The sequence below is a fragment of the Carya illinoinensis genome, chromosome 7 (assembly GCF_018687715.1).
Source record: "Carya illinoinensis cultivar Pawnee chromosome 7, C.illinoinensisPawnee_v1, whole genome shotgun sequence".
Lineage (NCBI taxonomy): Eukaryota > Viridiplantae > Streptophyta > Magnoliopsida > Fagales > Juglandaceae > Carya > Carya illinoinensis.
In genome coordinates, this window is record NC_056758.1 from 41835629 (window position 1) to 41862495 (window position 26867).

The 26867-nt window shown below is 37.1% G+C and overlaps 4 protein-coding genes and 2 long non-coding RNA genes across 6 annotated transcripts; 3 read left to right on the forward strand and 3 right to left on the reverse strand.

The window, feature by feature from the left end:
• The first annotated feature begins 250 nt into the window (after window positions 1-250).
• Window positions 251-3830, forward strand: LOC122316420 (protein FAR1-RELATED SEQUENCE 4-like). The gene is made up of 6 exons (XM_043132938.1): window positions 251-356; window positions 438-2548; window positions 2650-2799; window positions 2934-3177; window positions 3289-3345; window positions 3525-3830. The coding sequence occupies exons 1-4, from the start codon at window positions 251-253 to the stop codon at window positions 2949-2951; spliced, it is 2385 nt and encodes a 794-aa protein (XP_042988872.1). The 3' UTR covers window positions 2952-3177; window positions 3289-3345; window positions 3525-3830.
• Window positions 3831-4150: 320 nt separating this feature from the next.
• LOC122317303 lies at window positions 4151-6172 on the reverse strand. The gene is made up of 2 exons (XR_006244415.1): window positions 4529-6172; window positions 4151-4437 (listed from the first exon to the last, which is right to left on the reverse strand). It is a non-coding gene; the product is annotated as an uncharacterized LOC122317303 (long non-coding RNA).
• A 59-nt stretch (window positions 6173-6231) lies between these two features.
• Window positions 6232-8095, forward strand: LOC122317302 (probable WRKY transcription factor 11). Its single transcript, XM_043134303.1, has 3 exons — window positions 6232-7111; window positions 7513-7638; window positions 7727-8095. The coding sequence occupies exons 1-3, from the start codon at window positions 6381-6383 to the stop codon at window positions 7902-7904; spliced, it is 1035 nt and encodes a 344-aa protein (XP_042990237.1). The 5' UTR covers window positions 6232-6380; the 3' UTR covers window positions 7905-8095.
• A 4805-nt stretch (window positions 8096-12900) lies between these two features.
• Window positions 12901-14496, reverse strand: LOC122316421 (protein ROH1-like). Its single transcript, XM_043132939.1, has 2 exons — window positions 14491-14496; window positions 12901-13998 (listed from the first exon to the last, which is right to left on the reverse strand). Exons 1-2 carry the CDS (start codon window positions 14494-14496, stop codon window positions 12901-12903), a joined length of 1104 nt encoding a protein of 367 aa, XP_042988873.1.
• A 1731-nt stretch (window positions 14497-16227) lies between these two features.
• Window positions 16228-19581, forward strand: LOC122315979 (exocyst complex component EXO70A1-like). The gene has a single exon (XM_043132368.1). It carries the CDS (start codon window positions 16873-16875, stop codon window positions 18910-18912), a length of 2040 nt encoding a protein of 679 aa, XP_042988302.1. The 5' UTR covers window positions 16228-16872; the 3' UTR covers window positions 18913-19581.
• Window positions 19582-22593: 3012 nt separating this feature from the next.
• LOC122317260 lies at window positions 22594-24352 on the reverse strand. The gene is made up of 2 exons (XR_006244407.1): window positions 23280-24352; window positions 22594-23068 (listed from the first exon to the last, which is right to left on the reverse strand). It is a non-coding gene; the product is annotated as an uncharacterized LOC122317260 (long non-coding RNA).
• Between the last annotated feature and the right edge of the window lie 2515 nt (window positions 24353-26867).

Sequence of the window (26867 nt, forward strand, 5' to 3'; positions counted from 1 at the left end):
GGAAACTTCGAGTTTAAATCCGAAGGGTGTTTGAACTCGATGCTCATGAATCTAACTATTTCCATAATTACAGAATCAAGTTGATGTAAATATGTCCTACCCTCAACCGAGTAATCCGGATGACTTTAATCGAGTTGAAGACCCATGCCAAGTATTAGTTACCCTAAATTCCCAAATTTTTTTGGCAAAAATTTGGATGAAGTCATGTTTCCAAACTAACACCTATAATTTTTTTTGCATTGGTTGTACAATGCAGTACCCTTCGTCGGGCAATCCATATGCTTCTTTGCAAGAATCTCCCGAATGCCCAGAGTTCTCAGAAAATGTTGGTTGTACATTTGATGATGCTGCTGATGGTATTTAAGTTCTGTATGCTTTCACTTTAATGATGCTCTGATTGAATGAGGTCTAATCCATCCCGCTGTTTTCATCTTTAGAAATGTATCTCGACATAGAAGAAGACTTGGAGGGTAGCACCGTTGTCCCGGATGATGAGGTACGGGTTGATGCTCCAAGATCTGGGATGGAATTCGAGAGTGTAAAAGAGCTTTTGGGGTACTATAAGAAATATGCTAAGCAAGAGGGATTCGGTGTAAGGACACAGAGGACGAAGAGAGATGATGATGGTCGGCCTGTGTATGTCACAGTTGGTTGTGCTCGTGGAGGAAAATACCAACCGAAGCACAAGGATATATCTAAGCCACGGCCAACAACTAAGACGGATTGCAAGGCGAAGGTAAATGCCACTTTGAAACAAAATGAAAAATGGCTTGTCACCACTGTTGAGAATACACACAACCATATCACTGTGAGCCCCAAGAAGACTAGACTCTTAAGATCACACAAGGTTCTAGATGAATATAGTCAAAGAATTCTTGAGTTAAATGACAGAGCCGGTATCCGAATGAATAAGAATTATTATTCTCTAGTAGTTGATGCGGGGGGGTTTGAAAACTTAGAATTTCAAGAGAAAGATTGTCGGAATTTCATTGATAAGTCTAGACATTTAAGGTTGGGAAAAGGAGGTGGTGAAGCACTCAGGGTTTATTTCCAAAGAATGAGACAGAAGAATGATGGTTTCGTTTATGACATCGACGTTGATGATGAGGGACGGCTAAGAAATGTTTTTTGGGCCGATGCACGTTGTCGAGCATCTTATGAGTGTTTCGGGGACGTTGTGACATTCGACACAACGTACCTAACAAATCGATACGGAATGCCTTTTGCTCCATTTATCGGTGTTAATCATCATGGCCAATCCATATTACTAGGGGCAGGTTTGTTGTCAAGTGAGGACACACACACCTTCATTTGGTTGTTTAGAATGTGGTTGGACTGCATGAACGGTCGAGCGCCGAAGGCGATCATAACGGACCAAGACCGGGCAATGAAGAACGCAATTGCCCTTGTATTTCCGGGAACCCGCCATAGATATTGTCTATGGCATATAATGCGCAAACTTCCCGAGAAGTTAGGTTCTCACTCCCATTTCAGCTCAGGGTTGAAATCCTCCATTCAGGCTGCTTTGTATGATTCACATACCTCCACGGAATTTGAGGAGAGATGGGGTCAACTACTTGATATGTATGATTTAAGAGAGAATAATTGGCTCAAGTCCTTATACGAGGAAAGGACCTTTTGGGTTCCAGTTTATTTGAAAGACGTATTTTGGGCTGGTATGAGTACGACCCAACGTTCAGAAAGCATGAATGCTTTTTTCGACGGGTATGTCCATTCTGGAACGACGTTGAAGGAATTTGTCGACCAATTCGATAATGCTCTCAGGAAAAAGGTAGAGGTGGAGACCACGGCTGATTTCAACTCTATTAACCAAACGATCCCTTGTGTGTCCCCTTTCAACTTTGAGAAGCAGTTTCAGAAAGTATACACGGCAACAAAGTTTAAAGAGTTCCAAAAAGAGTTGATGGGCTTAATGTGTTGTAATTGCACAATGGTCTCCCAGCAGGGGTGCATTTCAACCTTCGATATTTTGGATGAAATAGCTTTTGATGACTGCACAAAAATAGTCCACTACACAGTTTATTATAATGAAGAGGAGTGCGAATTGAAATGCACATGTGCTCTATTTGAGATGAGGGGAATTTTATGTAGGCATGCACTTAGAGTTTGTCAGTTTAAGAGGATTAGTGTGTTGCCAGAAAGATATGTCTTGGATCGATGGAGAAAGGACGAGAAACGGAGATATACATTGATCCCAAGTAGTTATGATGACTGTCGGGCTAGTGGAGATGCACGGAGGTATGAGATGGTGGTTAAACGATGCATGAAACTAGCAACAAAAATATCCCCAAGTTCTGAGCGTGTGAATGCTTTCCTGCGGTATGTCGATGACTTTGATTCGAAATGTGATGATGAAGATGTACGTCGATGCAACAATTCTGAATCAACCGTGGTCGGCCACAGCAGTTTAACGGATAAGGGAAAGAAGCTATTAAGCCCCCATGTGGTCCGAGGGAAAGGGAGACCCCCAATTAAGAGAAAGGTTCCGCCATTGGAGAAGTTGGCAACAAAGAGAAAACGGAAAACGGTATCTATTTTAACATATTAAACATTTCAGCTAAAGTTTATATTAACTTTAAGAAAGTAATGAACGTTCCAGTTTAATTTTTGTCCTTTATGAATGGTTAGACTTGCAGGCTGATATTTGAGAATGAAACAACATTCTTGAACAGCCCGGCATCTCAGCTAGATGAGGGAGTTGAACGTGATGCGGGAGTTGGTGATATGGGAACACAAAACAGTGTTCTCACACAAGGGCTGCCATTGGGGAATGATGAGGTGTTATACACATTGTTCTACCTCTCACACTTTCTGTTAAATGCATTTTGGTCGATGACTGAGTTAATCTAGTTGGTTGGTTGTTTATTTATTGAAAGGTAAACTTGATACTGTATATTAATTTTTTTTTCCAGATGGGTGACCATTTTTGATGTGGTCTAATGCTGGAGTCATCATGGATAATATATGTGCTCTATTTTGGATGGGTGACTGTTGTGTTGATTTTTCAGATGCATGACCAAGTGGAAAATGTTGTGTAATTATGGACGGAGTTTTTGGAACATTTCTATTAACCACTTGTGATGAACAATAATTTATAGTGCAGTGGGGTATGAAAAGGGGCCGATGGTTAACAAAGCTTTTGGAGATATGTAACAGGTGTGAGTTCTCTATACTTTGGGCTTGTTTTACAGATTTGCAACATTTTTTTTTTTCTTTTTGCATTTTTGGGCCTTACTTCTAAATCTAGGCAGTGGTGTTGAGCTGCAGGGGTGGCAGTATGAAGAGTAGGTTGCTATGGAAAATATAGGTGGTACAAAGTTGAAGGTTTGATATCCTTGAACCTCAACCTTTTTTGTAGACGTTGAAGATTTCATGAAACAAATTTATAAGTTGTTTAAGTTTTGTATTTTTGTTTATTCCATCCTTTACTTATCAAAAAAAAGTTTTGTATTTTTGTATTTTTGTCTATTTATTCATTAACAATCTGCTTTGTATATGAGCAGAACTACTTGGGATCATTTTGTTGATCTTCAACTCAGGAGGGAGATATGTCTTGGTTAGGCGGCTTTAAGATGCACGGCAACATATGTAGGCGACAACTTTCTGGATCCATGCATTTGTTTTTTGGGCAGAAGAGTAGCACTGAATTGATTTTTGGGAAACACAAAGTCACCCATCTACGTGATTATGAATTTTATAGAACAAATTTAATGATCCGAATGTATTTAACTTTCTGTTGGCTTATACGTATGACTTGGATGTAATACATTTAAGTTTGATTCTAATGTATGCAAGTCACGGTAGTGCTATATTCCCGAGAAGTTATTCTTCTTCAAATTCCAGAAATACATCAACTGTCCTAACTAACTCAAACCAAGGGGACCATATTTCATGGATGGTGGTTAGGTGGCTGGAAACTTACATAGGCATATAAACCTGTGTCATGATTAGCCAAACAGTTTCAACCAATTTCTGGATGCTACTCAATAGCAGAATCTGAATGGATACGAAGTTGAAACATATATTCATTAATTAAAGAGCTAAATAATTATACAAGGTGGCTGGAAATTTCCCTTGCTTGTACATCATAACCAAAACTATTACATACACAAATTACATGTCGGGAACAAGCACAAAATGAAAAGTTTCCATACATGACAGTCAACTTCCAATTTATCCAAACCAAGCTATAATTATTACAGCTGTAAGAATCCAATACAAACACAATAATGTTCTATTAGATTTTTTCAGGCTTCTCTCTCTCTCGTTTACTTTCTCCTCCCTTTTCTGCACTTGGCACTCTCGCAGCAAGACCTCATCCCACATAGTCCAAACTTTAGTCTCTCTACTCCGAATGTTTTGATCTAGCAAAAGATATATATCCGTCCACACGAAGAATTCACATCGTGCATCGCCCTGCAACCAGTTCAAACTCCCAATTATTAACACGAATAGGCTGGAAGCATGAATATTTTAAGATATTATGACTAAGGATTAGCTGCTTTACCGTATCATATTTTGGGCAAGCAAAAAATTTTCTCAACGGATTAGACTTAGTGCGGGATGTCTTTAGTTGTGTTTTCAAGCCACACCAACAAGTTGGTGATTCCATCACAAAATCACCAAATGAAGATGATGATTGGGATGATGCCATGCCACCTTCAAAAAATCGAATGACAAGTACAAACACAAGAGTCTATCTAATTGTGATAATCCAGTACACGGTAATAGAGCCTAATGAATGACTGCTGAAGAAAGATGCAGAAAATCACTAGCAAAACCAAATAAACAGACTTGAACCCCTGCACAAATACAGTCTATCCAGTTCATTCTTCATGAACAACAAAACAGTAAGCATGTCCATTAGAATACGCACCACTTGGCATGCCAATACAAACAGGCCTTTGGATCAAATATGTCAGATATTTTCCTTATCAACTAAACTTAACCAACAACATCAGGTTGAAAACAGATAAACTAACTAAAAGCAAACACCCAATACACATTTGGGCAATCCATATTTGATACAAGCTATGCACATTTAATGAGTATCACTTTCATGTATTATAAATATTTCATGAAACGCTTAAATTATTTACATGATTCATCACATGCAGCAGGTGTGAGCCATTCCAATTATTAGCAAAGTTTTTTCATGATTCATCACATTATTCTCGGTTTTATTTTGTTTTATGCACAACCAAAACTATTGAGTTCTGTAATTTATTTTGGTACTTTTTTCCACTACACAGATCAAACTAATAATCATCGAAAAATTATAATATAGCACTACCATAACTAGATACAATGATCTAATAAAAAAGAGTCTTAAGGAAAAAGCAGAGTACCAGAAAAATTATCCCTCTTTTGTTCGACTTCAAAATGTAAATGATAATGTTTGTGAAACCGAGCTCGTCAAGCAGAAAATAAGGTTTGCAATGTGTTTGCCCTAGGTCTTTCGAAACCCATCTCTTCCGAAACCCATCTCTATCGAAACCCATCTCTTTCGAAACCCATCTCTTTCGAAACCCATCTCACAATACTCAACAAAACAAATTTCTCAGTAAATTATTTGATAATCATTTGAAAGGAAAACTAGGTACAACATTTACCTATGCGACTGAGCAAGCGCCGGTGAAACAAATATGACAGAGGCAGGTGATGCGACGCGACGAACCAGCTCGTATTTTGCAGGACAGATTCGAATGGGGGTGGGTTTTCTGGGCGACGCGGGGGTTAGGGGTCGGGATGGGAGAGAGGATTGGGATGGGGGGGAAGAGGGTTTGCTCGTGGGGGGGTGGGGATGATTCGGAGAGGAGTAGTTACAACGTTTCTTCAGATTCGAATGGGGGTGGGTTTGCCCTAGCGAGGGGATATGGGTGGGGGGTGGGTCGTGGGTGGGGAGGGGAGGATTCGGAGAGGGGAGGATTCGGAGACGAGATGAGAGAAGGAGGGGGAAGTTTGAAATCTTCGAATTATGATCCTCTGACGTTCTGTTTTTCAGGGACATAAATGTCATTTTACTACACACCACGTAAGGTGTGCTCCGGCTGAAGCCAAATAGTGGCTGACGCTCAGAATTATTCAATCTTCAAACCCATCTTGGCCCTCAGATCACGTACCCACTTTGACTTCCACCTCCCACTTATTAGCCAGGTCATCCGGTCACCCGTTCCCCCAACCCACCCTTATATCCCCCACCATCTCTCTGTCTCTATACCACTCTTCCTCTCAAACTTTTCGTTCGTTTTCTTCCCCTTCAGGCTTCAATGACTTGTTAAGTTTTTCGTATTTTTATCTCCCTGAAAAGCTTCTCCTTCTTGATCTCTTTCTCTTCCTCCACATATAGAGCCTGAGAAATGGCCGTGGAGCTCTTGCACTTCCCCAAGTCAATGGACGACCAGACGGCTATTCAAGAAGCTGCGTCTCAAGGCATCAAGAGCATGGAGCACCTGATCCGCCTCTTGTCTCACCAGCCAAATCACTCCGACTGCACGGATATCACGGACCGCACCGTTTCCAAGTTCAAAAAAGTCATTTGTCTCCTGAACCGGACCGGCCACGCCCGGTTCAGACGCGGACCCGTTCACTCCTCTTCTTCTCCTTCGTCCTCATCCTCGTCCGCCTCTATCTTTGTCCCTCACTCACAGACCCTAACCCTAGCTCCCACTCCGATCACTTCTAAGCCCACCTTGCCTCCGGCGCCGATCGTAACTCCGGTGGCCTTACATCAGGCTCCGATCCTTTCTCAGCCGAACTTCCTTCCCTCTCAGCCTCAGACCGTGACACTTGACTTCACAAAACCTAATGGTTTTTCCTCAAGCTCTAAGGCCACCGAGCTCGAGTTCACGAAGGAGACCTTCAGCGTCTCGTCGAGCTCATCTTTCATGTCTTCGGCAATCACCGGAGACGGCAGCGTCTCGAACGGGAAGCTAGGGTCCTCGATCTTAGCAGCTCCTGCGCCGGCAGGTTCGGGGGGCAAGCCGCCGCTCTCGATGGCGCCGTACAAAAAGAGGTGCCACGAGCACTCCGACAATCTCTCCGGCAAATTATCCGGCTCCGGTAGCAAGTGCCACTGCTCTAAGAGAAGGTACGCCGTGCTCCTTACCATCTGCGCATCTTAGCATAACCTTAGTGGTTCAGCGTTTTTAGTAAACACATAACGCTGGTTTAGCTGGGCGAGTGAACCGAGTTTACTCTGTAACTCTTACCGGACGGCGTTGAGTAAAACCTTGGATTGCGAAACAGCATTTCCATTTTCTCTTTATTTTTATTAGTAAGTTAAAACAAATCGGTTTAGACTGAGTTGAATCGCTCGAGTTGTTTGTTTGTTGAACTGGAAAGTCCTAGATCAGGGTCAACCGTCAACGAGATATTTCGTCAACAGTGAATCTGTTCCTCCGTTCTGCACAGCGCGCATTACGCTCACTATTTTAGGCAGATTTTATCTTCTAGTTTTTATATATAATTTTTTTGATTAAATACTTTCAGGAAAAATCGTGTGAAGAAAACAATCAGAGTCCCAGCAATAAGTTCAAAAATCGCCGATATTCCACCAGATGAATACTCTTGGAGGAAATACGGTCAGAAACCGATCAAGGGATCGCCCTACCCACGGTAACTACTGTATACTCTCGTACCTGACCGTTGATTCTTCTGCGAACCAATCTTTTTAACACTTTTTTCTCCCATTTGTTTGTTTCAGTGGATATTACAAGTGTAGCACGCTAAGGGGCTGCCCGGCGAGAAAACACGTGGAGAGAGCTCCGGACGATCCGACGATGCTGATCGTAACCTACGAGGGGGAGCACCGTCACTCTGGTACACCCGGGGTGCAGGAGAACGTGGGTGCCGGTGTAGGGATGGTCTTTGAGTCAACCTGAAAAAAAAAGAAAATAAAGGCAGTCAGTAAAGCGACGTAGACTTTCGTAATTTCGAGGTAGTGGGAGGACTGGATTGTAAATTGATTCCTTTTTTTTTTTTTCCTTTTTAATTTTGTCGTTGCTGTATTTTTAAACAAGATAACTTCAGTGGATGTCGAAATGGAATCTCATCAATCGGTTTAATTTATTTATCAGTTGATTACGAACTTAGATCGTCAATTATTAATTAATTAATTAATTGATTTGGTAGTGCTTCTTAATGAGCCACTATGGGATTAGAAAAGATGGGGAACACAAATAGGAAAGAGTCAAAGAGGCGTGATGGCAAAGGAGGTGGGTTGTTGGAGAGTGGGCCGAGCAATTAGATAGCTCTGTAGTTGGAGATGGGCCATGGCAGCGTCGTCATCCTCATCATCACCATTTTTAAAAAATTGGTGAATGGATGAGGTGGACAGTGCTCATTGGTCAAGTCAATTTTCATCCCAAGAATATTATGTGCAAAATTTACTTGGGTCCCAATCATGATATGTAACGTGCTATGATTAGGGGAAGGCGTAGTTTGACTAAAATCCAGAATTAATTAATAATAGGAACTGAAATTTGGGGAAGGGGAGTGGAATGGGTTTGATAATTGATATTAAAAAATGAGTGGTGGGCGATTTTAGATGCGATTGGGCAGAGGTATCTCAATGGTAAAAAAAATAATAATAAAATATTAAATAAAAGTGAATAGCAATAAAAAGTCATTAAAAATAAGTAAAATATAATAATAAAATAATAAATAATAATGAAATATCTTCTAATAAAAGCTAACCCTTAATCTATTGACTGTAGCGGTCAGAAACATTTCGTGAGGGAGATATCATCTTTGCAGTTACTAAACATATTGCCTTAACAAACCCAATTCTTGGATAAGCTATAGCAGCAAAACTTACAATTGAATAAGTTGCCCTCATGAAAATTTCCAGCATTACTATTGAAAGAGATAGTCAAATAATCACATGTCCCTTATTGACTCTGTCCTCTTCACTAGACTGGTCCATTTTTAATGTACTTAATGATATAAGTCACTTGTTATAGTTCTTCTAGAATTAATCTCCTATTAAAATTTAAGGTTACCAAAATTAATGGGTGCATAATATGACATAATGAGCCGTTACATAATATAAAAATTGCATCTAAAATCGCCCTTACAATATATCTTTTATAAAACTACCCAGTATCTTTTAGATTCCTAAAACGAAAACGATCTACCTATTTTGTAATGTCTTGTATTTATTTTGTACTTACGTTTTCTCGTTAAAGTCTCTAATTTGTGTAAAACTCTTATTCAGTTTTCTAAATATGATCAAGATTGATTAAAAAAAAAAAAAAATCCCTTAATCTGTTGCCGAGTCTTCGTTATTGAGGAGAAAGTCAATATCTCAACTCCAAACATGTCCCATAGTTGATTTCTCTGGTGGATGTCCTTGTGGACCATACAAGTTTAGAAAAAGCAGAATGCTACTATGCTGTCCATGTGTTTGGATATCATGAGTGTTTTAACTTTCCTTAACATTTCTAATTATTATTTATTATTTTATTATTATTATTTATTTATTTTTATTAATATTCATTATTTTTTAACTACTTTTTATTATTACTCATTACTTTATTATTATTTTTACTTATTTTTTATTACTATTCTCAACTTTTCTCAACACTTAAATCTACACTGCTTGTTAAATTTCTTTATTTAATAATTAAAAAAATAAATTTAAATATATTAATGTATTTTTAAAAAAAATATTAAAAAATATAAAAAAGAAAAAGTTTTTTTTTTTTTTTTTGCAAAGGGCAAGTAGCCCCACCCTTGGAAAAAAGGCTGGAGTATAGAAAATTGTTGAACGTAAAAACTATATATATATTAAAAAAAATTCATACAAGGACGAGAACAATTTCTTAAAAAACAAAACACGGGTTTAGTGCCTATATATTTGTTGAGAGTTGTTTCTGAACGCGCGGGATATGCTTATACATTGACTTGATGGTAATTTCATAAGATGAGTAATTATACGTATAACTATATATGTAAATATTATATAGTTATTTAAAAATAATAATATTTATTATTAAAAAATTAAATTTGTATGAAAATCTTATATTTTCTTTAATTTTTCCAAAATAATTTAATTTTTTTAAAATAATTACGTAATAATTACATAATTTACAGTGATAAATATCTTTTCTAAAATTCTTGCCTGCTAAATTTTGTTTTCCCCATTGAATGCTGGTCTCTGAGCCTAGCCTTGACCCGGTACCTACAAGACCCTCAATGGTTTGCAGCATGCTTGCATCTAAAAAAAGTGAGGGCGGCCTTGAACTCCAGGTCCTAGAGGCTCAAACCGTACTGGAACTTTGACCGGTGACCGTTGATGCGATAGAGAAACGTGTGGCTGTATTTCCACATTATAACATAAAAAAATTGTTCCCAAAACATTAAGAATTGTTCTAAACGACGCATGCTTCATGCTTGTCTTATTTAGCTGTTCAAAGTTCAAACAAGGAGAAAAAGATCACATGGGCAGCGTGAAAGAGAGTAAAGTTCAAGTTGGATGAATTTGTCAACTCTCGTTAATCTTTATTTTATTTTTAAGAGTTTTGTTGTAAGTAAAATTACGCACTAATTTTTATATTAATATTGATTCTTTCATATTTAAAATTTAAATTAATTAATCAATAACAAAAAATTAGTATACATATTAATATACAATTATACTTATAACTAGATTTTTTTTATTCTTAATAATCGCTTTCACATTAGACTTTTCTTCTTTTCCTCCTTTAAAAAAGAAAAAGTATCGATTCCATTAGAAATTAAAGGACTGCATCAATATTCAATGAAAGCATATCGCCGTTTTGGATTTGCGTATGGTACAGACATTCAAACTCAATGCTTTCTTACGACTGTGGGGTTTTGTATTCGGATGGCGACGTCGATGCTAATAGATGACGATGAAGTCGGTAACTCAAGATCATGACGGATAACATTAGCGTTTCATCAAATACGAAGCTAGTAGGTAGGGTCTTCCTCCATGACTTCATGTATAAAGTGCAAGCAACACTTTGACGAGTTACCTGACTTGGGTGACAAGTGTTATTTGGTCTAGGAGACTAGGAGGAGGCATGCCGTGTTCTTTCCAAATGTAACTTAAGCATAACGCTGCGTATTGATCTAGGTATTTAAGTTTTGTACATTTTTTTTCGAGTCGATGGTTAAAGCAATAATTTTTTTATGTAAATTTTAGATTTATCAAATTTTTTTTAACAAGTGTGCATAGAACTGATATACTATAAAACTATAAATATTATTTCTCTTTATCTTAATAGGTGACATCGATTTAGCCTGTAATGGTACCCAAGTTAACTATAAGTCTAACTTTGACCAAATCCATCTTATGTAAGAGTTAATTTGATCTGAGAATGGTAACATGCTTTAGAGTTCATATGCATGCACGGACAATCCGTTTAAAAGACTGAATAACTGCACCAGGTAGAATTGGAATCTAATCAATCCGTTTAAAATCGCAAATTTTGGTTAATTATAAATCAATTAATGTGGTGATGCTTCATGATCACTGTTCAGTCTAAACATTTGTGTGTTGGGGGCGGCGGATACTTTGATTTGAAAAGAGAGTGGAGAATATCTGAGAATGTGTCAAGGAGGGGCGTGGGGGTGGGCCGAGCAATCAGATTACTTTGTTGTTGGACATGGGCAATAGCATCATTACCATCATGACTCTAAGGTTGGAGATGTTTATTGTGGTCGATCCTGTCAATCTTCACCGAAATATAATAGAGATATGATATTTTTAGTAATTTTTTTAAATAATTAAATAAATATAAAATTATTATAAACAGATTTGTATAATCACTTTTAGTCATTAATTATGATCTCTCTTAGCCCTCGATTATGATTTAAGTTATATGTAAATCGTCATTGTACTCGTATATATACGAATATCATTCACTTGTATAAGTTCAAGTTTTTTATTGAATAATAATTCTTTCTTTTGCAATATCATTTCTCTTTCAGTTTCATAACACGTGCAATATTATTTATCTTTTAGTTTCATAACACGTTATCAGCCCGAGGCTCTATTGATTCTGAAGTTAGTGATCTTCTACTTCAAGTGAGTTTTTCAATATATTATTTGCAGTCCTCAAGGTGAATATTAAATATTAAATTACTTATTATTACTTGATAAAATTATATGTTTATTCCTATAGTTTACATTTCAGTTATATCTATAGTGAATTAATATTCCCATAATTTATTTTTCAGTTATATCTGTGAGGAATATTATCTATGATGAATTAAAATTTTCATAATTTACATTTCAGTTAGGTCTGTGGTTAATTTTTATTCACATAATTTATATACAAGTTTTATTTATTTTTTATACTTGTTATGAATTATTGATGATAAGAATAATCTTGGAATATAAATGGAGCATCCCTAAATGATTGCCCTAAATCAATAATTTTATTGAGTATCTTATAATAAAAGATATATTGATATTGTGAGATAGTTTAAAAGAGTGATACGTGTATCAAAAGATTGATATCCTCCCAAAAGTTCGTTACAATTAATGCACCTGAAGTTGCATAATTGAAATTGAGTAGAGAAAAGCCACAAGGGAATATCTGTTTCGAATGAATGTCTCGTTATGATTAAATGGTGTGCACAGAACTGATATACTATAGAATTGCAAATAGCATTTCTGTTTATCCTAACAGGCGACATCGATCTAGCCTGTAATTAGGGGTGTGCATCCGGATCCGGATCCGGGTATCCGGCCATAACCAGATCCGGATCCGGATTTTAAAATCAGGGCGGTTATCCGCCCGGATTGAACCTGAACTTAATCCGGGCGGATAACCGGATTCAATCCGGATTGTAACCGAATATCCGGATTTTTTTTTTTTTTTTGGTCTTTAATCCCGGATATCCGGGTTATACCTCTCTGATTTGTTGCTGCAAAGGCACCAAACCCTCCTCCATCTTCTTGCAAGTATCGGCCAATTCAGCCACTTGTGAAGCCATCTCCTCCAAGCGCTCCCCCTCCACAGGGAAATGAAACGAGTCGACGAATTCGATCAGGGACTGACCCAACCTCTCCAACCTCTGCGTCTCCTCCAGCAGCCCAGCCAAGCGGGTTTTCTCCTTCTTCTTTTTCCACTCCTCCGCAATCTTCTCTTGTAGAGCGACCATAGACTGGGCCCATCCCAGTTGCCGCGGCACCGGGAAATGGGTCGACAAGTCGTTCCTCTCCTGGCAAGGTGTTGCCGCCACCAGAGCCCACATCACAAACAACGTGACCGTGCTCATTATGTAAACTGGGGAGGCCAGACCGGATGATTCCGCGCCACGCGGCGCCACCAGGTTGGCCGACATGGCCTGGATTTGCTTCGCGGCGGACCAGCCCATCGCCATGTTCCACGACAAGGATCGGAATTGCCCGGGCGCGGCTCGGTCCTTGTTCGTAGCACCTTTGCGCCCGAATGACCAAGCTCGCTCCGCTGACTTGTGGTTGCTTCCCTCCTTTTCCTCGAGCGTCAGCATCAGAGAATTCAGGGCCTTCTTGGCACGGCGAACCTGTCCATCGCCGATCGGTCTCTGTTCGAAAGCCGAGACAGCGATCTCCGCAAGCTTCTGGTAGTGTCTGACCGATTCGACACCGTGCAAGACCGCGTTGCAAACATCGAGTGCCTTTACCACGCGGTCGAGGAACTCCGGGACAAGACGATCAAGTGGGGGCTTGGAAACCTGTGAAGGATCTCGACCCATTATAAGGACGGCTTTGAACTCGGCCTCGCAGCAAAGGAACACGTCGACGAGCTTGCGGAGCCAAGAGACTGATAGCAGGGAATCAGCGGCCTCGTCAGAGCTAGATGATAAAAGATCAGAGAAGCGATCGGCCACGTATTTTTGAAAAAGCTCGAGGTCCTCGAGCTCCTGCTCGTGGTTTCCATCCATCGATACCACCTGGTTTTTGGAAAATAATAAAACAAGCGGACATAAAAGCCGGTTACGGATTACCGGATTATAAAACTGGATCCGTAACCGGATCCGGATTTTATAAAACCGCCCGGATTCACCCGGATCCAGATTTCCGGACCGGACCGGAAAAAAAATCCGGTCCGGATGCACACCCCTACCTGTAATGGAACCCAAGTTAACTATAAGTCTAACTTTGATCAAATCGATCTTACGTAAAAGTTAATTTGATTTGAGAATGGTAATATGCTTTAGAGTTCATATGCATGCACGGACAATCCGTTTAAAAGACTGAATAACTGCACCAGGTGGAATTGGAATCTAACCAATCCGTTTAAAATCGCAAATTTTGGTTAATTATAAATCAATTAATGTGGTGCTGCTTCATGTTAACTGTTTAGTCTAAACATTTGTGTGTTGGGGCAGCGGATTCTTTGATTTGAAAAGAGAGTGGAAAATATCTGAGAATGTGTCAACGAGTGGCGTGGGGGGTGGGCCGAGCAATCAGATGACTTTGTGGTTGGACATGGGCAATAGCATCATTACCATCATGACCCTTAAGACGGGAGATGTTTATTGTGGTAGATCTTGTCAATTTTCACCGAAATATAATAGATAAATAATATTTGTAGCAGATAAATATCACATATTTTTTTAAAATAAATAAATAAATATAAAATTTTTAATAATAAACTCTATTCTCTTTTAAAAAAAGTACGTAATGTTTATATAATTCATGAATGTATTCAACGTTACTATTGCTTTTTGTTTGATAATCATGCGGAGCAAATAAATTTATTGAGAGGATGTGTAAGAACTCATAGAAAGCTTAAAAAATGATATTATTTTTAAAATTACCCATGATCAAAATTACTTTTATTAAAAGTAAACACGGGCCTTAGATTTAGAACTTGGGTCAGGTATAGAAGAGTACACTAGCCCAATGCCTCATAATACAAATACGATCAGCTTTGAATTGAATGGTATCCATATTGGGTTTTCTTGGCGCAGTGGGCCTGCATATTGGCCTTACACTCTAAGCCCTCAAAGCCGAGGAATATTGGATGGCTATAGTCTTTGATTATCAATACAACAGAGAATCATGTGGTTGTATTTTCATAAATTATTTCCCAAGAATTAAAGAAAACAGTAATTCTACACGAGAGTTGCACAACTAATTACAGAACCGCAATGATTTGCAGTCATATGATTAATTGAGACACCAGGGAAAAAGAATAGCAATCATACTCATAATCATAACGCTAAAAAGGTCAAAACACTGATTTTGTTTATGGGAGGCTCCTAACAACCCACCCACAATAAAGAGAATGATTAGGAAAAGAATAAAAAAGGAGGCTGCATCTTTGTTTTGTTTGTTCGGTCTCAAATTTCCAAGCCATTTTAATTAGAAAAATAATAAATACACGTTATATTTTTTAAAATAATGTTTAAAATGAGGTGTATTTTTGTAAACTACTTTATAAAATTAACATTACTTTACAAAAAGATCCTTATTTTAGAATATGTATTGTGTAAATTATTGTGAAATAAGTTGTGTATCTATCATTTCTCTTTTAATTATCCCTTATAGAATTGGAGAGAGCCAGCTTGTTGTGTTTCGTGTGGGAATTGAGAAGGGATAGTGATAGACTTACTACCCTATCACTACTTATTTATTATTTATAAGGTATTAATTTTTTTAATCATTTTTTTAAGTATTCTTTTAACATCCTTAGCTAAGAAAATTTTTTAAAAATATATACTTTTATTAATAATTATTTACTGAATCATTAAGTAAAATAAAAATTTTAAAAAATTAAATACAAAATAAATCGTAAATAGATAGCAACATTTTTCAGAAGTGTTTTGAGGTGGAAGAGAGCAAGCGAGCGAGCTTTCCTGCCTGTCTGTCGCTCAATGCAGAGAAAAATTTGTAGCAAGAAAATATATAATAAATTTCGAGAGAGAAGGGAGGGGAGGGAGGGAGGTGTGCGCATGTGTAGGTAGGTGTGGGTTCTGCTTGGTAATTGAGATTTTTCAAATAAGAATTTTAAATTTTAAGATTAAATATTAAAATATTATATTTTAATATTTTTATTATTTTAAAATTTAAAAAATTAAATTATTTATTATATTTTATATAAAAATTTATAAAAATTATAATAATGAAATAAAAATTTTATATTTAAAATAAAAAATCTCAATGTCTAAATTGAACCTTACTGTCATTCAGTTTGCCCTGGACTGGAATGGTCTGGGCTTGTCCCATAAAAATTAAAAAGCAATGAAAATTGCAAAAAAAAGGAAAAGCGGAGAGGGGGGAGTACTTGTAAAGAGCATCTCATCGCATCCGCGTTTTGTTGGGGTTTTCTCTTCTCTCATTAATCCTCTCTGGAGATTCGATAATTCCGATTCAGAATCCAATCTCTCTCTCTCTCTCTCTCTCTCGTTTCTTTCCAGTTTAACTTCCTCCGATTCAACTAGCCAGGTCGACTCGCTCTACCAATTCCTCACCTAACCTCACCTCACGTTCTCTCCATTTCCAAGTGAGTCTCTCTCTCTCTCTCTCTCTCTCACACACACACACACGCACGCGCCTGCGCGCACACATTTTTTCTTGCCCTTTCCACCTGAAAAGAAGAATCATCTCGTATGCTTGGTAGTTGCCGATTCGGTAACATTTTTCCGCAACCATTTCTATGCGTTCGCTTCGGTTATGATTTGGCGAGATTTTGGTGCAACACCTGCAAATCTGTTGATCTGGAATACCGTTTTCGATGATTCCCAAAGATTGACGAGATTACCTTTTAGGAAAACCAGCTGCTGATTGTACTAGCTGTCTTCCGAAGCTACTTGCTTTTATCGATTCCGTAAGATTTAGACGTTCAAGCTTCTGTTTTCTTAGGGTTTTGGGGTTTTTGTATTCCGATGGCGGCGTCGGTGAATGACCATAAGATCGGTAACTTAATATCTGCTTCCAAATCATTGAGACTAAGCTTAGATAAATCAAAGGCCCTGGGGTTAGCTTTAGAGAGATCTGGGCCTAGATTAGAAGAGATTAGCCTGAGATTACCTTCCCTGGGAGCTGCCGTGCGGCCCATTCGAGCAGAAAAGGAAGCCCTTGTTGCCGTCGGGGGCCACATTAACCGTGCGGTAAGCCCTGCCGCAGCGGTGCTTAAGGTTTTTGATGCTGTTCATGGCCTTGAAAAGTCATTGTTATCTGATCCCCGGAACGATCTCCCGGGCTACTTGTCAGTGTTGAAACGCCTGCAGGAGGCGTTGAAGTTTCTGGGGGACAATTGTGGACTGGCAATTCAGTGGCTGGAGGATATAGTAGAGTATCTGGAGGATAATATGGTGGCCGATGATCGGTACCTTTCCAATTTAAAGAGTTCCTTGAAAAATCTTAGAGAATTGCAGAATGATGGGGAGAGGGCACACCTTGATGGTGGACTTTTAGATGCCGCATTGGATAAGTTGGAAAATGATTTCCGGCAGCTCTTGACTGAACATAGCGTGCCACTTCCGATGTCATCATCATCCGCCGTTGTTGAGCAAGCATGCATTGCACCATCACCTTTACCGGTCTCTATTATCCAGAAGTTGCAAGCAATTCTTGGGAGATTAATTGCTAATAACAGACTCGAGAAGTGCATAGTGATCTACGTTGAAGTTCGTAGTTCAAATGTTAGAGCAAGTTTACAGGCTCTTAATTTGGATTACCTCGAGATCTCAGTATCTGAATTTAATGATGTCCAAAGCATAGAGGGCTATATTGCGCAGTGGGGTAAGCATTTGGAGTTTGCAGTGAAGCATTTATTTGAGGCGGAGTATAAGCTTTGTATTGATGTTTTTGAGAGGATGGGATTAGATGTGTGGATGGGTTGCTTTGCAAGGATAGCTGCTCAGGCTGGTATTCTCGCATTTCTTCAATTTGGGAAGACAGTTACAGAGAGCAGGAAAGACCCTAATAAGCTGCTAAAGCTGTTGGATATATTTGCATCATTGAACAAATTGAGATTGGATTTTAACCGGTTGTTTGGTGGAGCAGCATGTGTTGAAATCCAAAACTTGACAAGGGATCTCATCAGGAGGGTGATTAATGGGGCAGCAGAGGTGTTCTCGGAGCTTCTGGGTCAGGTTGAGTTGCAGCGACAGACCTCGCCTCCTTCAGATGGGAGTGTACCAAGATTGGTGATCGTCATTATTGATTACTGTAATAAACTACTTGGGGATGACTACAAGTCAATCTTAACCCAGGTTCTGGTCATTGATCGGAGTTGGAAGCATGAGAAATTTCGGGAGAGGATCCTTATTAGTGAGGTTTTAAACATAATCAAGGCCATTGAGCTGAATTTGGTGGCATGGGAGAAGGCTTATGGGAAGGACCTCATCATATCCAATTTTTTTGCAATGAATACCAACTGGCATTTGTACAAGCACCTGAAGGGAACAAGGGTCGGGGATCTCTTAGGAGACTCTTGGTTAAAAGAACATGAACAGTCCAAGGATTATCATGCAACAGTCTTCTTGAGAGAGAGCTGGGGAAAGCTTCCCAGTCACTTGAGCAGGGAAGGTCTGCTTATGTTCTCAGGTGGACGTGCCACTGCCCGTGACCTTGTCAAGAAAAGATTGAAAGCGTTCAATGAAGCTTTTGATGACATGTACACCAAGCAGTCAAACTGGATTATATTGGACAAGGATCTGAGAGAGAAGACGTGCCAAGTTATAGTGCAGGCAGTTGTGCCTGTTTACCGAAGCTACATGCAGAATTACGGGCCCTTGGTGGAGCAAGATCCAAGTTCCGCTAAGTATGCAAAGTACACAGTGCAAACTTTGGAGAAAATGTTAATGTCTCTTTTTCTGCCAAAGCCGGTGAGATATGGCAGTTTCAAAGGCAGGCAGCCAAGTGGGAAATTCAACAATGGCTTAGCAGATCTTCGTCGCACTGCCTCTGCAGTTGTGTGATTGTCTAGCCTGATTTGGCTTGCCCTGGTTAACCCCCAAGGCTTACCGTGCTTCTATATTCTCCTCCCATTGTTAGATGGCTAGCCAATTACCTGTGTATATATTGTATTACCAAGAGCCATGGAACTTCTGCACAAATATTTCCATTTATTGGATTTATAGAAGGAAGTTCCTCTGAACATTACCATCGCATTGCTTGGATTGTCTCCATTAGAAGGAATTTTTGTAGCTTGTCTGACCGTGATGAAGAATTTTGAATTTACTTCCATGCCTGAAGGGTTCTGAAAAGCCATATGAGTGCCAGACATGCCGATAAAAGGTTATACGGCCGTATTGATAAGGTTAGTAGGTAATACTCCCAGCCATAATATCCCCCTCCAATTTTTCCCATCTTCACTGTTGGTTTAGTTTCCAGGTAAAGGCAGCAGGAAAAAAACAAATATTGTAATCTCTAGAATTCTTATACAATTTCTTGATAAAAAGTTCATCTAGAGGTCTAGCTGTGATTGGAATTCTTTAATTATCAGTTTTTTTGAAAAGGTTGTACATGTTGGGACGTTGCGGAAATGCTTGTCGCTTATGCTACCGGATGCCTACTGTTGTCTGGAACTTGTGTATGATTTTAGTGAAACATCATTGACAATAAAATGGCAATGTCTTACATCCCTACACTATTTTTCTTCTTCTTTGTTGGATAAGTGTCAAGTGATATGAGAGACACAGCTTTGCTTCAATATGCTAGGTTGTTGAGGTTTCCACTCTCAACTCTTGATGCATGCATTGATGATTCCACCATTTCTACTTGTAAAATTGTAATTACTTTTTAGCTTAGCTCGCTTAGCTTCTCCCTCCCTCGAACTTGTTGCTTTCAAGGTGTTGGGCTTAGGTGCGGAGTTGGGTTGACTCTTGATTGTCCTTGTGGACGCCTCTACTGATAATTACTAATTCCTCCCTTCCGGCTCCAACTTTTTTTCTTCTTTTCTGATATTTTCTCAATCTCACAGCCCGGTGAGTAAGCCGAGTGGTAACGTATGCACCTCTCACTCAAAAGGTGGGATCCACATTCCCCCATTGGTGAGTGGGAAAATCCCATCACAGAAGTTGAAAACAAGTTTTGTTGCTATTACCCAATGTCAATACCCATGTCAAGCAGCAAAACCGTCTGAAGTTGAAAAAAAAAAAAAACCATGTATCGATAGCTATCTTTATTATCGTCTGTCCATTTGGTGGTAGTTGTGCCATCGGTGGACTTGATGGGTTCTTTGTGGCGTTGATGATGATGTTGCGAAGAGGTTGGATCTGGATAGTAGATGGTTCTTTGATGCTGTGGCTCTGAGGAAGTAACTTAAACTTATAGATATTGATGGTCGAATGGATAAAACTTTCAGCCATCTTGGGGTGCGTTATCTGAGTGTTCTTTGGATATGGTCGTGCTACAATTTGCGCAAGTTGACTCTTCTTTTGCAATTGCCCATATGATGGTCCCGTGCAAGTGGATAGAAGGTTTTGTTAAACAACTCATTTCAAACTAATTATTAAACTAATTATTAATGAGACTAGATACTTTTAATTAAAAAAAAAGAAAAGAAAAAAAGATCATTTCAATCTACTTCATATATTTCAACCTAAAAAATGAACGTATCTCAATTTATAAAAAAGTTTAACTTATATGAATGAGATTTACAAAATATTATTAATTATAATTCAATTTAACTCATCTCATATCTAAACACAATTCAAATGTATACAGTTGGTTTTTCACGTTTGGGCGGCTATGATGTAACAGAGTTGAGAAGCAAAACTCAAATTCAAATACATCCAAGACTGCTAATTTGAACTACTGCATGCCCCATGCCACTTTGGGGGAAACTTAAAACGACTGGGAAAAAGATAACTTTCAATGGGAAAATGGGAAGTGAATCCATCCAATGGACAGTCATCCGTGCGTGACATGAACCATGACGTGAGAGAGGTGAATTTCATTGCCCCCTTCCACGAATCCGATCGAATTCCTTAAAACTGCTTTATATAATTTTCGAAGGACACCGATGTATGAATTGAAAGATTTGATTGCGAGTTTACTTGACTTGGAACGTTATAGAAGTGTTCTCGTGTTGCGATAGTTTATTACTTTGCCATGATCACAGATTACAATGTCTTGTACGGAAGCATTTCCTCATCTTCCTTGAAGTAAAATGATCAAAATTTAAAATTAAAATAAAATGATCAGTCTATAATATTATATATAAAAATGTGCGAATATTTAACAAATATTAAAAGAGTCTCGGGAGAGAATTCAATGATTCTAGAGACGAATCATATATAAAAACAAAATGCAAAGACGAGGAAGAAGAAAGAAATGATGAAACTTAAATTGAGAGGATGGAGATGGAGCCGCAACCCAATCGTTTTCATACACCAAAAATCCAAATGAGGGATTAGAAAAAAGATGCACTGATTGCGTGTGGGTGTCTGACTCTTCCAACCGATCGGGCTGGGAAGGAACGCTAAATTGTAGATGAAGGTGTCGGAGGATGAATGTGGCTTTAATTTTTCGCTTTCGCCAACACCCTTTGACTTTCTTCAGCAAGATAAGGGCCCTCACAGTAGTGTAGCCCATGATCACGCCTTTGAATATTTGAGTGCGATGCATTAATGTTTAATAAATCTCGATAATGTTAAGGTAATCTAGTTCCTAGTAATTAAGGATCCCTGAAAAATTAATTGAATAATGGTTTGAAATAAAGAACGTTAATTTAGAATAAAAAGGAAATTAATGTACAGGGAGTAAGGAAGAATTATTTTTAATAAAAAATTATATTATCAAATGATCAGTGTGTAGAGTATATATAATAAATTTAAATTTTTTAAAGATAAAATCATGAGTATTTTCTAACAAAATTGAACTCATGTGCATGTGAGATATTTTAAATCTGCCCCGTTGAATAAATATTCCTTAAAAGATTCTTAAAAATATGCTAAAAGTCATTAAGGTAATGAATCAAACCGAACCATGCACTAATATTAGATTCTCAAATATATATCTAGATTCCTTTGCGCGCATCATACACTTTTCCAACATGCCAAAGATTATACTCTACGTATCGATCGTGTGTATGTGCACCCGCATCTATACGTAGTGTGTAATGTGTATACTGTTACAATAACTATTATGTAGAATAACTTTTTATATATATTCTAGCCATCAAGTTTCAACCGTTGGCGGGTCATAATATATAGTTTGGAATGCAAGGAATAAACAAAAAGCAATTTGACATTCTTAAATTTAGATCATGACCTAGCAAGTCACGTCGTATTTTCGTTCAATTACAAATATCATTTCGTTGAACTTTCTAGCACAAATATTATCAGTACTATTTCTAATAACTATATTTAATAATTAATTACTGGAAAGGAACGAAAGTTGCTAGCTAGCTAGCTTGACTTCTCATGCATGATTCCACGAAAATCTTGCGGTTGATCATAAGGGAATAAAATATTCCAGGTCCAATATGACCTTTCGAATCTAACTTTAAGGGTAGGCTTCTCATCAAGAGAGAAGTGAGAGAGGAGTAAAAAAAGAGGCAAAAGACTAGAGAAAAGAAAGGATACTAGGATGAAAAGAGATCAATACGTGACGACATAAAGGAGGGCAGAGATTGTAACATTCATTACATAACATAACGAGGAGGAACGATTGTAACCTTTAGAAAATGTTGATCAGGGCAGAGATCATCTGTTTATCTTTCCGGGCAGCTAGCCTGACAAAAAAGTAAGTGCGAGATTCACAACGACCAATTCAACGGAAAATGAGCGGTTCAACATTAATCCCCAGCTCTAGTGATTAATTATTAATAAATAAATATACTAGTGTCAATGTATATAGATCAGATCGAACAACTCTTCAACATTTAGAACTTTACAAGACTCAACTATATAATATAATATATTGACGCGTGATCTTGATCTTCTCCTGATAGGGTTTACCAAGCATGATGCATTGATTGATCTGAGGAAGAATCGCCGACCTTGCCATGAAGTTTGTGTCTCGTACGTACTACCTTAATTTCCTCCTTCCAAGAAATGAAGTTTCTTGACACCTGTTCAGAATTCCATCATTGTACCCGGCCATCTAAGTGGTCAACAACCTAGCTAGCTGCAACAACGACATGATCAGAGCTACGTACCCAACCGATTCCCATCTCACTTTGTCTCGATCAAATATGTTGTCCGCCATCATTGCTAGTTTTGTTTTTTTTTTTTTTTTACAAATTATTAAGGCAGGAGATAATAATAATAGAAAGCTATATGTGATGATCAAGACAACCACGTCTACAATAGCAATAAGCTATAGGGATGGAACTTACCTCGTTGACAGCAAGAGCCAAAGCGCCCCTAGATATTCATCATGTACTAGTTTCTTCATACATATTTTATATATGGCTGCCAAATTATATATGAAGATCTAATTATTTATATATATATATATATATATAATGTTCTTCTTTTTTTAGGTAAGTAAATTTTATATGTATAGCCGGTCATGCTACGTCCTTCTCTATTAATATACAGATTTTAAATAATAAAAGAGATCTATATATAGCTAGCTAGCTAATAGTGTCACGTACGTACGTAGTCGTTGAAAGAAGAGAGTGTATATATATATTCTTAAATGTCTTAAGTACCGGTTGTTTATGTCGTGGCTTTGAGAAAACAGACTAGAGTAGATTTCGGGTAAACCGGGCTAAGGCTGAATTAATGCTATATGGTGGGGGACTGAGTCTGTTCAAACAAGTTAATTTGACCGTGGACGTTGGATTTAGAACTTGTGTCTAGTACTGTCAACCCATTCACAGCGATAATAATTAATCCTAAAAATACAACTTAATTTCAGAAAACATTGAACAGTACCGTAACCAAAACTGGCCAAATAAAAGATATATAAAAAATTAAGCAAAGATGATGATGTGAACTGATCAGGATCACGCGTTTCCCTTATCAGCAAATTTTTATGATCTGTATGCAGTAATCCCAGAAACCTTTTTGGCTGCAAAGCATTGTGCGTAGCCACTTGCACCAAACGGCTGCATTAATATATCTATGAACGGTAGATTAATAGCTTATCCAATCTAAAGAGATAAGACAGCTTTGCAACATTGGCTAAAGCTTGGAGAACAGCCATTGGTCACAGCAGCGCGCTTCCGTTGACATCGTTCGTACCAATCAGCCATTATTTTTTTTATTTTTTTCCTTATTCTTTCTTAATTACCTTCTATTAATATATGTTAATTAGGGACGTTGGACTATCTGTCTGCCAATAAGCCAAAGTCCACCACATGAATCGAGCGAGCTGTGCATGCAGCATGATAAGTGGCATTTATTGTCTAAGTGCTGTTCTTCCCTTAAAAAAATATGTTTGCTTACCTTTAACTTTAACCAAACCCATCATCTCAATGTAATGAATAATTTATAACCAGCTGGTGCTGGATGATCATACATAATAATAGCTAAAATATTCTTGTCGTACGGTTTCATGGGTACATGGCCTACTTATCTTCCGTGTATTACTTTCTCATGATGGACCCAAAAAAAAAAAAAAAATCTGAATTTTTTTAATTGTGGTGCTGTATCAACAAGAAATTTGGTAATGGAAAAAGATAGGTCGACTCGTAGGGCGGGCTCGATCTATTCAAGATTCGATAAGATTTTATATTAATTCTATACATCTCTTTTGACTCAGATTTCTGGTTGACAACTTATCCTCCATATTCCACAGTGTTTATCGAAATACTAAACCCAACAAAAACAAACAAAGAAAAGAAAAAGAAAGTTGTTCGATCTCGTCTTGTCCCGCGCGCAACAAACAAAAACTCAGTACGGTGCATGTAATTTGAGCTGTGGACAACTTGGTTGTCCTTTTGAGTTATTGTTGCTTGCTTTGCCTTTAGATTTCCACCCAAGAATACTCGATATTATCCCTAATTGAGCGAATCCTTATCTGTGCCCTCAACAACCCGACATTATTCGGCGATTCGACTTGTTCATCATCAATTTATAACCACTTATATATCAACCACTTGGATTCTTTATCGACTGCATTATTGGGGTTGAGTTCAATTATATTGTTATACTAAAATAAAATTATGCGAAAGATGTGTCCTCGCGGTATGTAAATATCTTTTTCAACTTATAAATAAAAAGATAAAATGAAATTATGTTAGCTTCATTTCATGATAAATTAGATGAAACTCGCTATTTTAATGAAATATAATAAGTATTTTATTTTAATTCATCTTATTATTATAATTTTTTTAAAAATTGATTTGGAAGTAAGATGAGATATAAAAATTTCATCTCATCTCATTTTATCTTATCATTATAATTTTTTCAAATTTTCATATAAAATATAATAAACAATATAATATTTTCAAATCTTAATTCAATTTTTTCAAATTCTAAAATAATAATAATATTAAAAAATAATATTTTAAACTTTTATCTCAAAGTCAAAATTCTTATCTTACTTCCAACTCTCCACTAAATTTCTATATAAAATATAATAAATAATGAATTGAGATGAGGTGAAACTAAAAATTAAATAAAAAATTATTAGAATATATATATTTTTAATATTATTTTTATTTTAAGGTTTAAAAAGTTGAATTGTTTGTTTTATTTTAAGTGGAGATTTGATAAAGTTATAATAATTAGTGTAATCTACAAAAAATAATTTTATAATTAATTCTCATATTTAAAAGTGATTAAGGTTGACGTTGTAAAATCTTTAACAATTTGATTTGAACATCATATATCGTTGGAATTTAAGGAACAACATGCGATAGAAATTATCCTGTATAGTAACTATAGCTAGCTAGCATATAATGATGATGATCATTCTGGGTGTCTTGCAAGAAACATGTCCAATCCTTTGAACATTTGTTGTTGCGTTGAGCATGACGATTATCAGTCTGCCCTTGTATTTATCAATATTGATGATGTTGATCACGTCAACTCTTGCGACAAAATTAGGCATGTTTAAATTCTTTTAATACGCATGCATTATTGATACCGACAACACTAGGCATGATTCATTTATGACCGTTTCATTTATAGAAAATTAGATCACATTTTCTTGCCTGTGGACCATTTAAATATCATCCCCTTATATATATATATATATATATATTCTACTAGAACTTTATTTTTGCGTGTCTCTAGAACTTAATTAATTATAAGAGACGTTTTTCAGAAGATAAACAGTGCAATTAGATATTTTCTTCATCAATCCAGCAACCAACTTTGAAAAAAAAAAACCCTCTCTATATTAGTAATATATATTATGTATAATTATATAATGTACAAACGCTAGATAATGATTTTAAAAAGAGTAAAATTGATTATTAAAAAAATTAATTTTTTTCATATAAATCATGTATTTATTTATTTTTTCAAAAAAATTATGCAGTAATTACTCATTCAACGACTATAAATCTTAAGTCTACAACTATCATTTATATATATATGTCTAAATTTTTATCACATAAGAATTAATACGGATAATATCATGTTAATAACGTTTGATAAAAGTAGAAAGAGAATGTTCTCGAACCCATATAACATTTAAGTTATTTTTTCTCATGAGTCACCACCAACTATTGCGTCGCTATGTTTAGGATCTATCCAATTATTTATTGCCAATAACAAAATTTTCTTTTTTGGATAACCCAACATATATATATGCACCAAAATTAAATAAGAAAAATGCTAATCTGTGCCTCCACTTTGTTCCTAATGTGAAAGTGTCTTTTTTTTTTTTTTTAAATACTAGTTTCCCCTCTGACATGTGACAAATGTCCCCCACCTTGAAAGTCATGCGTTTTTTTGTTTTTTAGTAGATTAAAAAAATAAAAAAATAAATTGCACTGGGGGCAAAATGGAGTAATAGTATTGTCTAT

Coding starts and splice junctions, on each gene's coding strand:
- LOC122316420 (XM_043132938.1), top strand. CDS start 251: ATGCAGTACCCTTCGTCGGGCAATCCATATGCTTCTTTGCAAGAATCT. Junction 357..437: donor ATTTGATGATGCTGCTGATG/GTATTTAAGTTC, acceptor TTTCATCTTTAG/AAATGTATCTCGACATAGAA. Junction 2,549..2,649: donor CAAAGAGAAAACGGAAAACG/GTATCTATTTTA, acceptor ATGAATGGTTAG/ACTTGCAGGCTGATATTTGA.
- LOC122317302 (XM_043134303.1), top strand. CDS start 6,381: ATGGCCGTGGAGCTCTTGCACTTCCCCAAGTCAATGGACGACCAGACG. Junction 7,112..7,512: donor TGCCACTGCTCTAAGAGAAG/GTACGCCGTGCT, acceptor AAATACTTTCAG/GAAAAATCGTGTGAAGAAAA. Junction 7,639..7,726: donor AAGGGATCGCCCTACCCACG/GTAACTACTGTA, acceptor TGTTTGTTTCAG/TGGATATTACAAGTGTAGCA.
- LOC122315979 (XM_043132368.1), top strand. CDS start 16,873: ATGGCGGCGTCGGTGAATGACCATAAGATCGGTAACTTAATATCTGCT.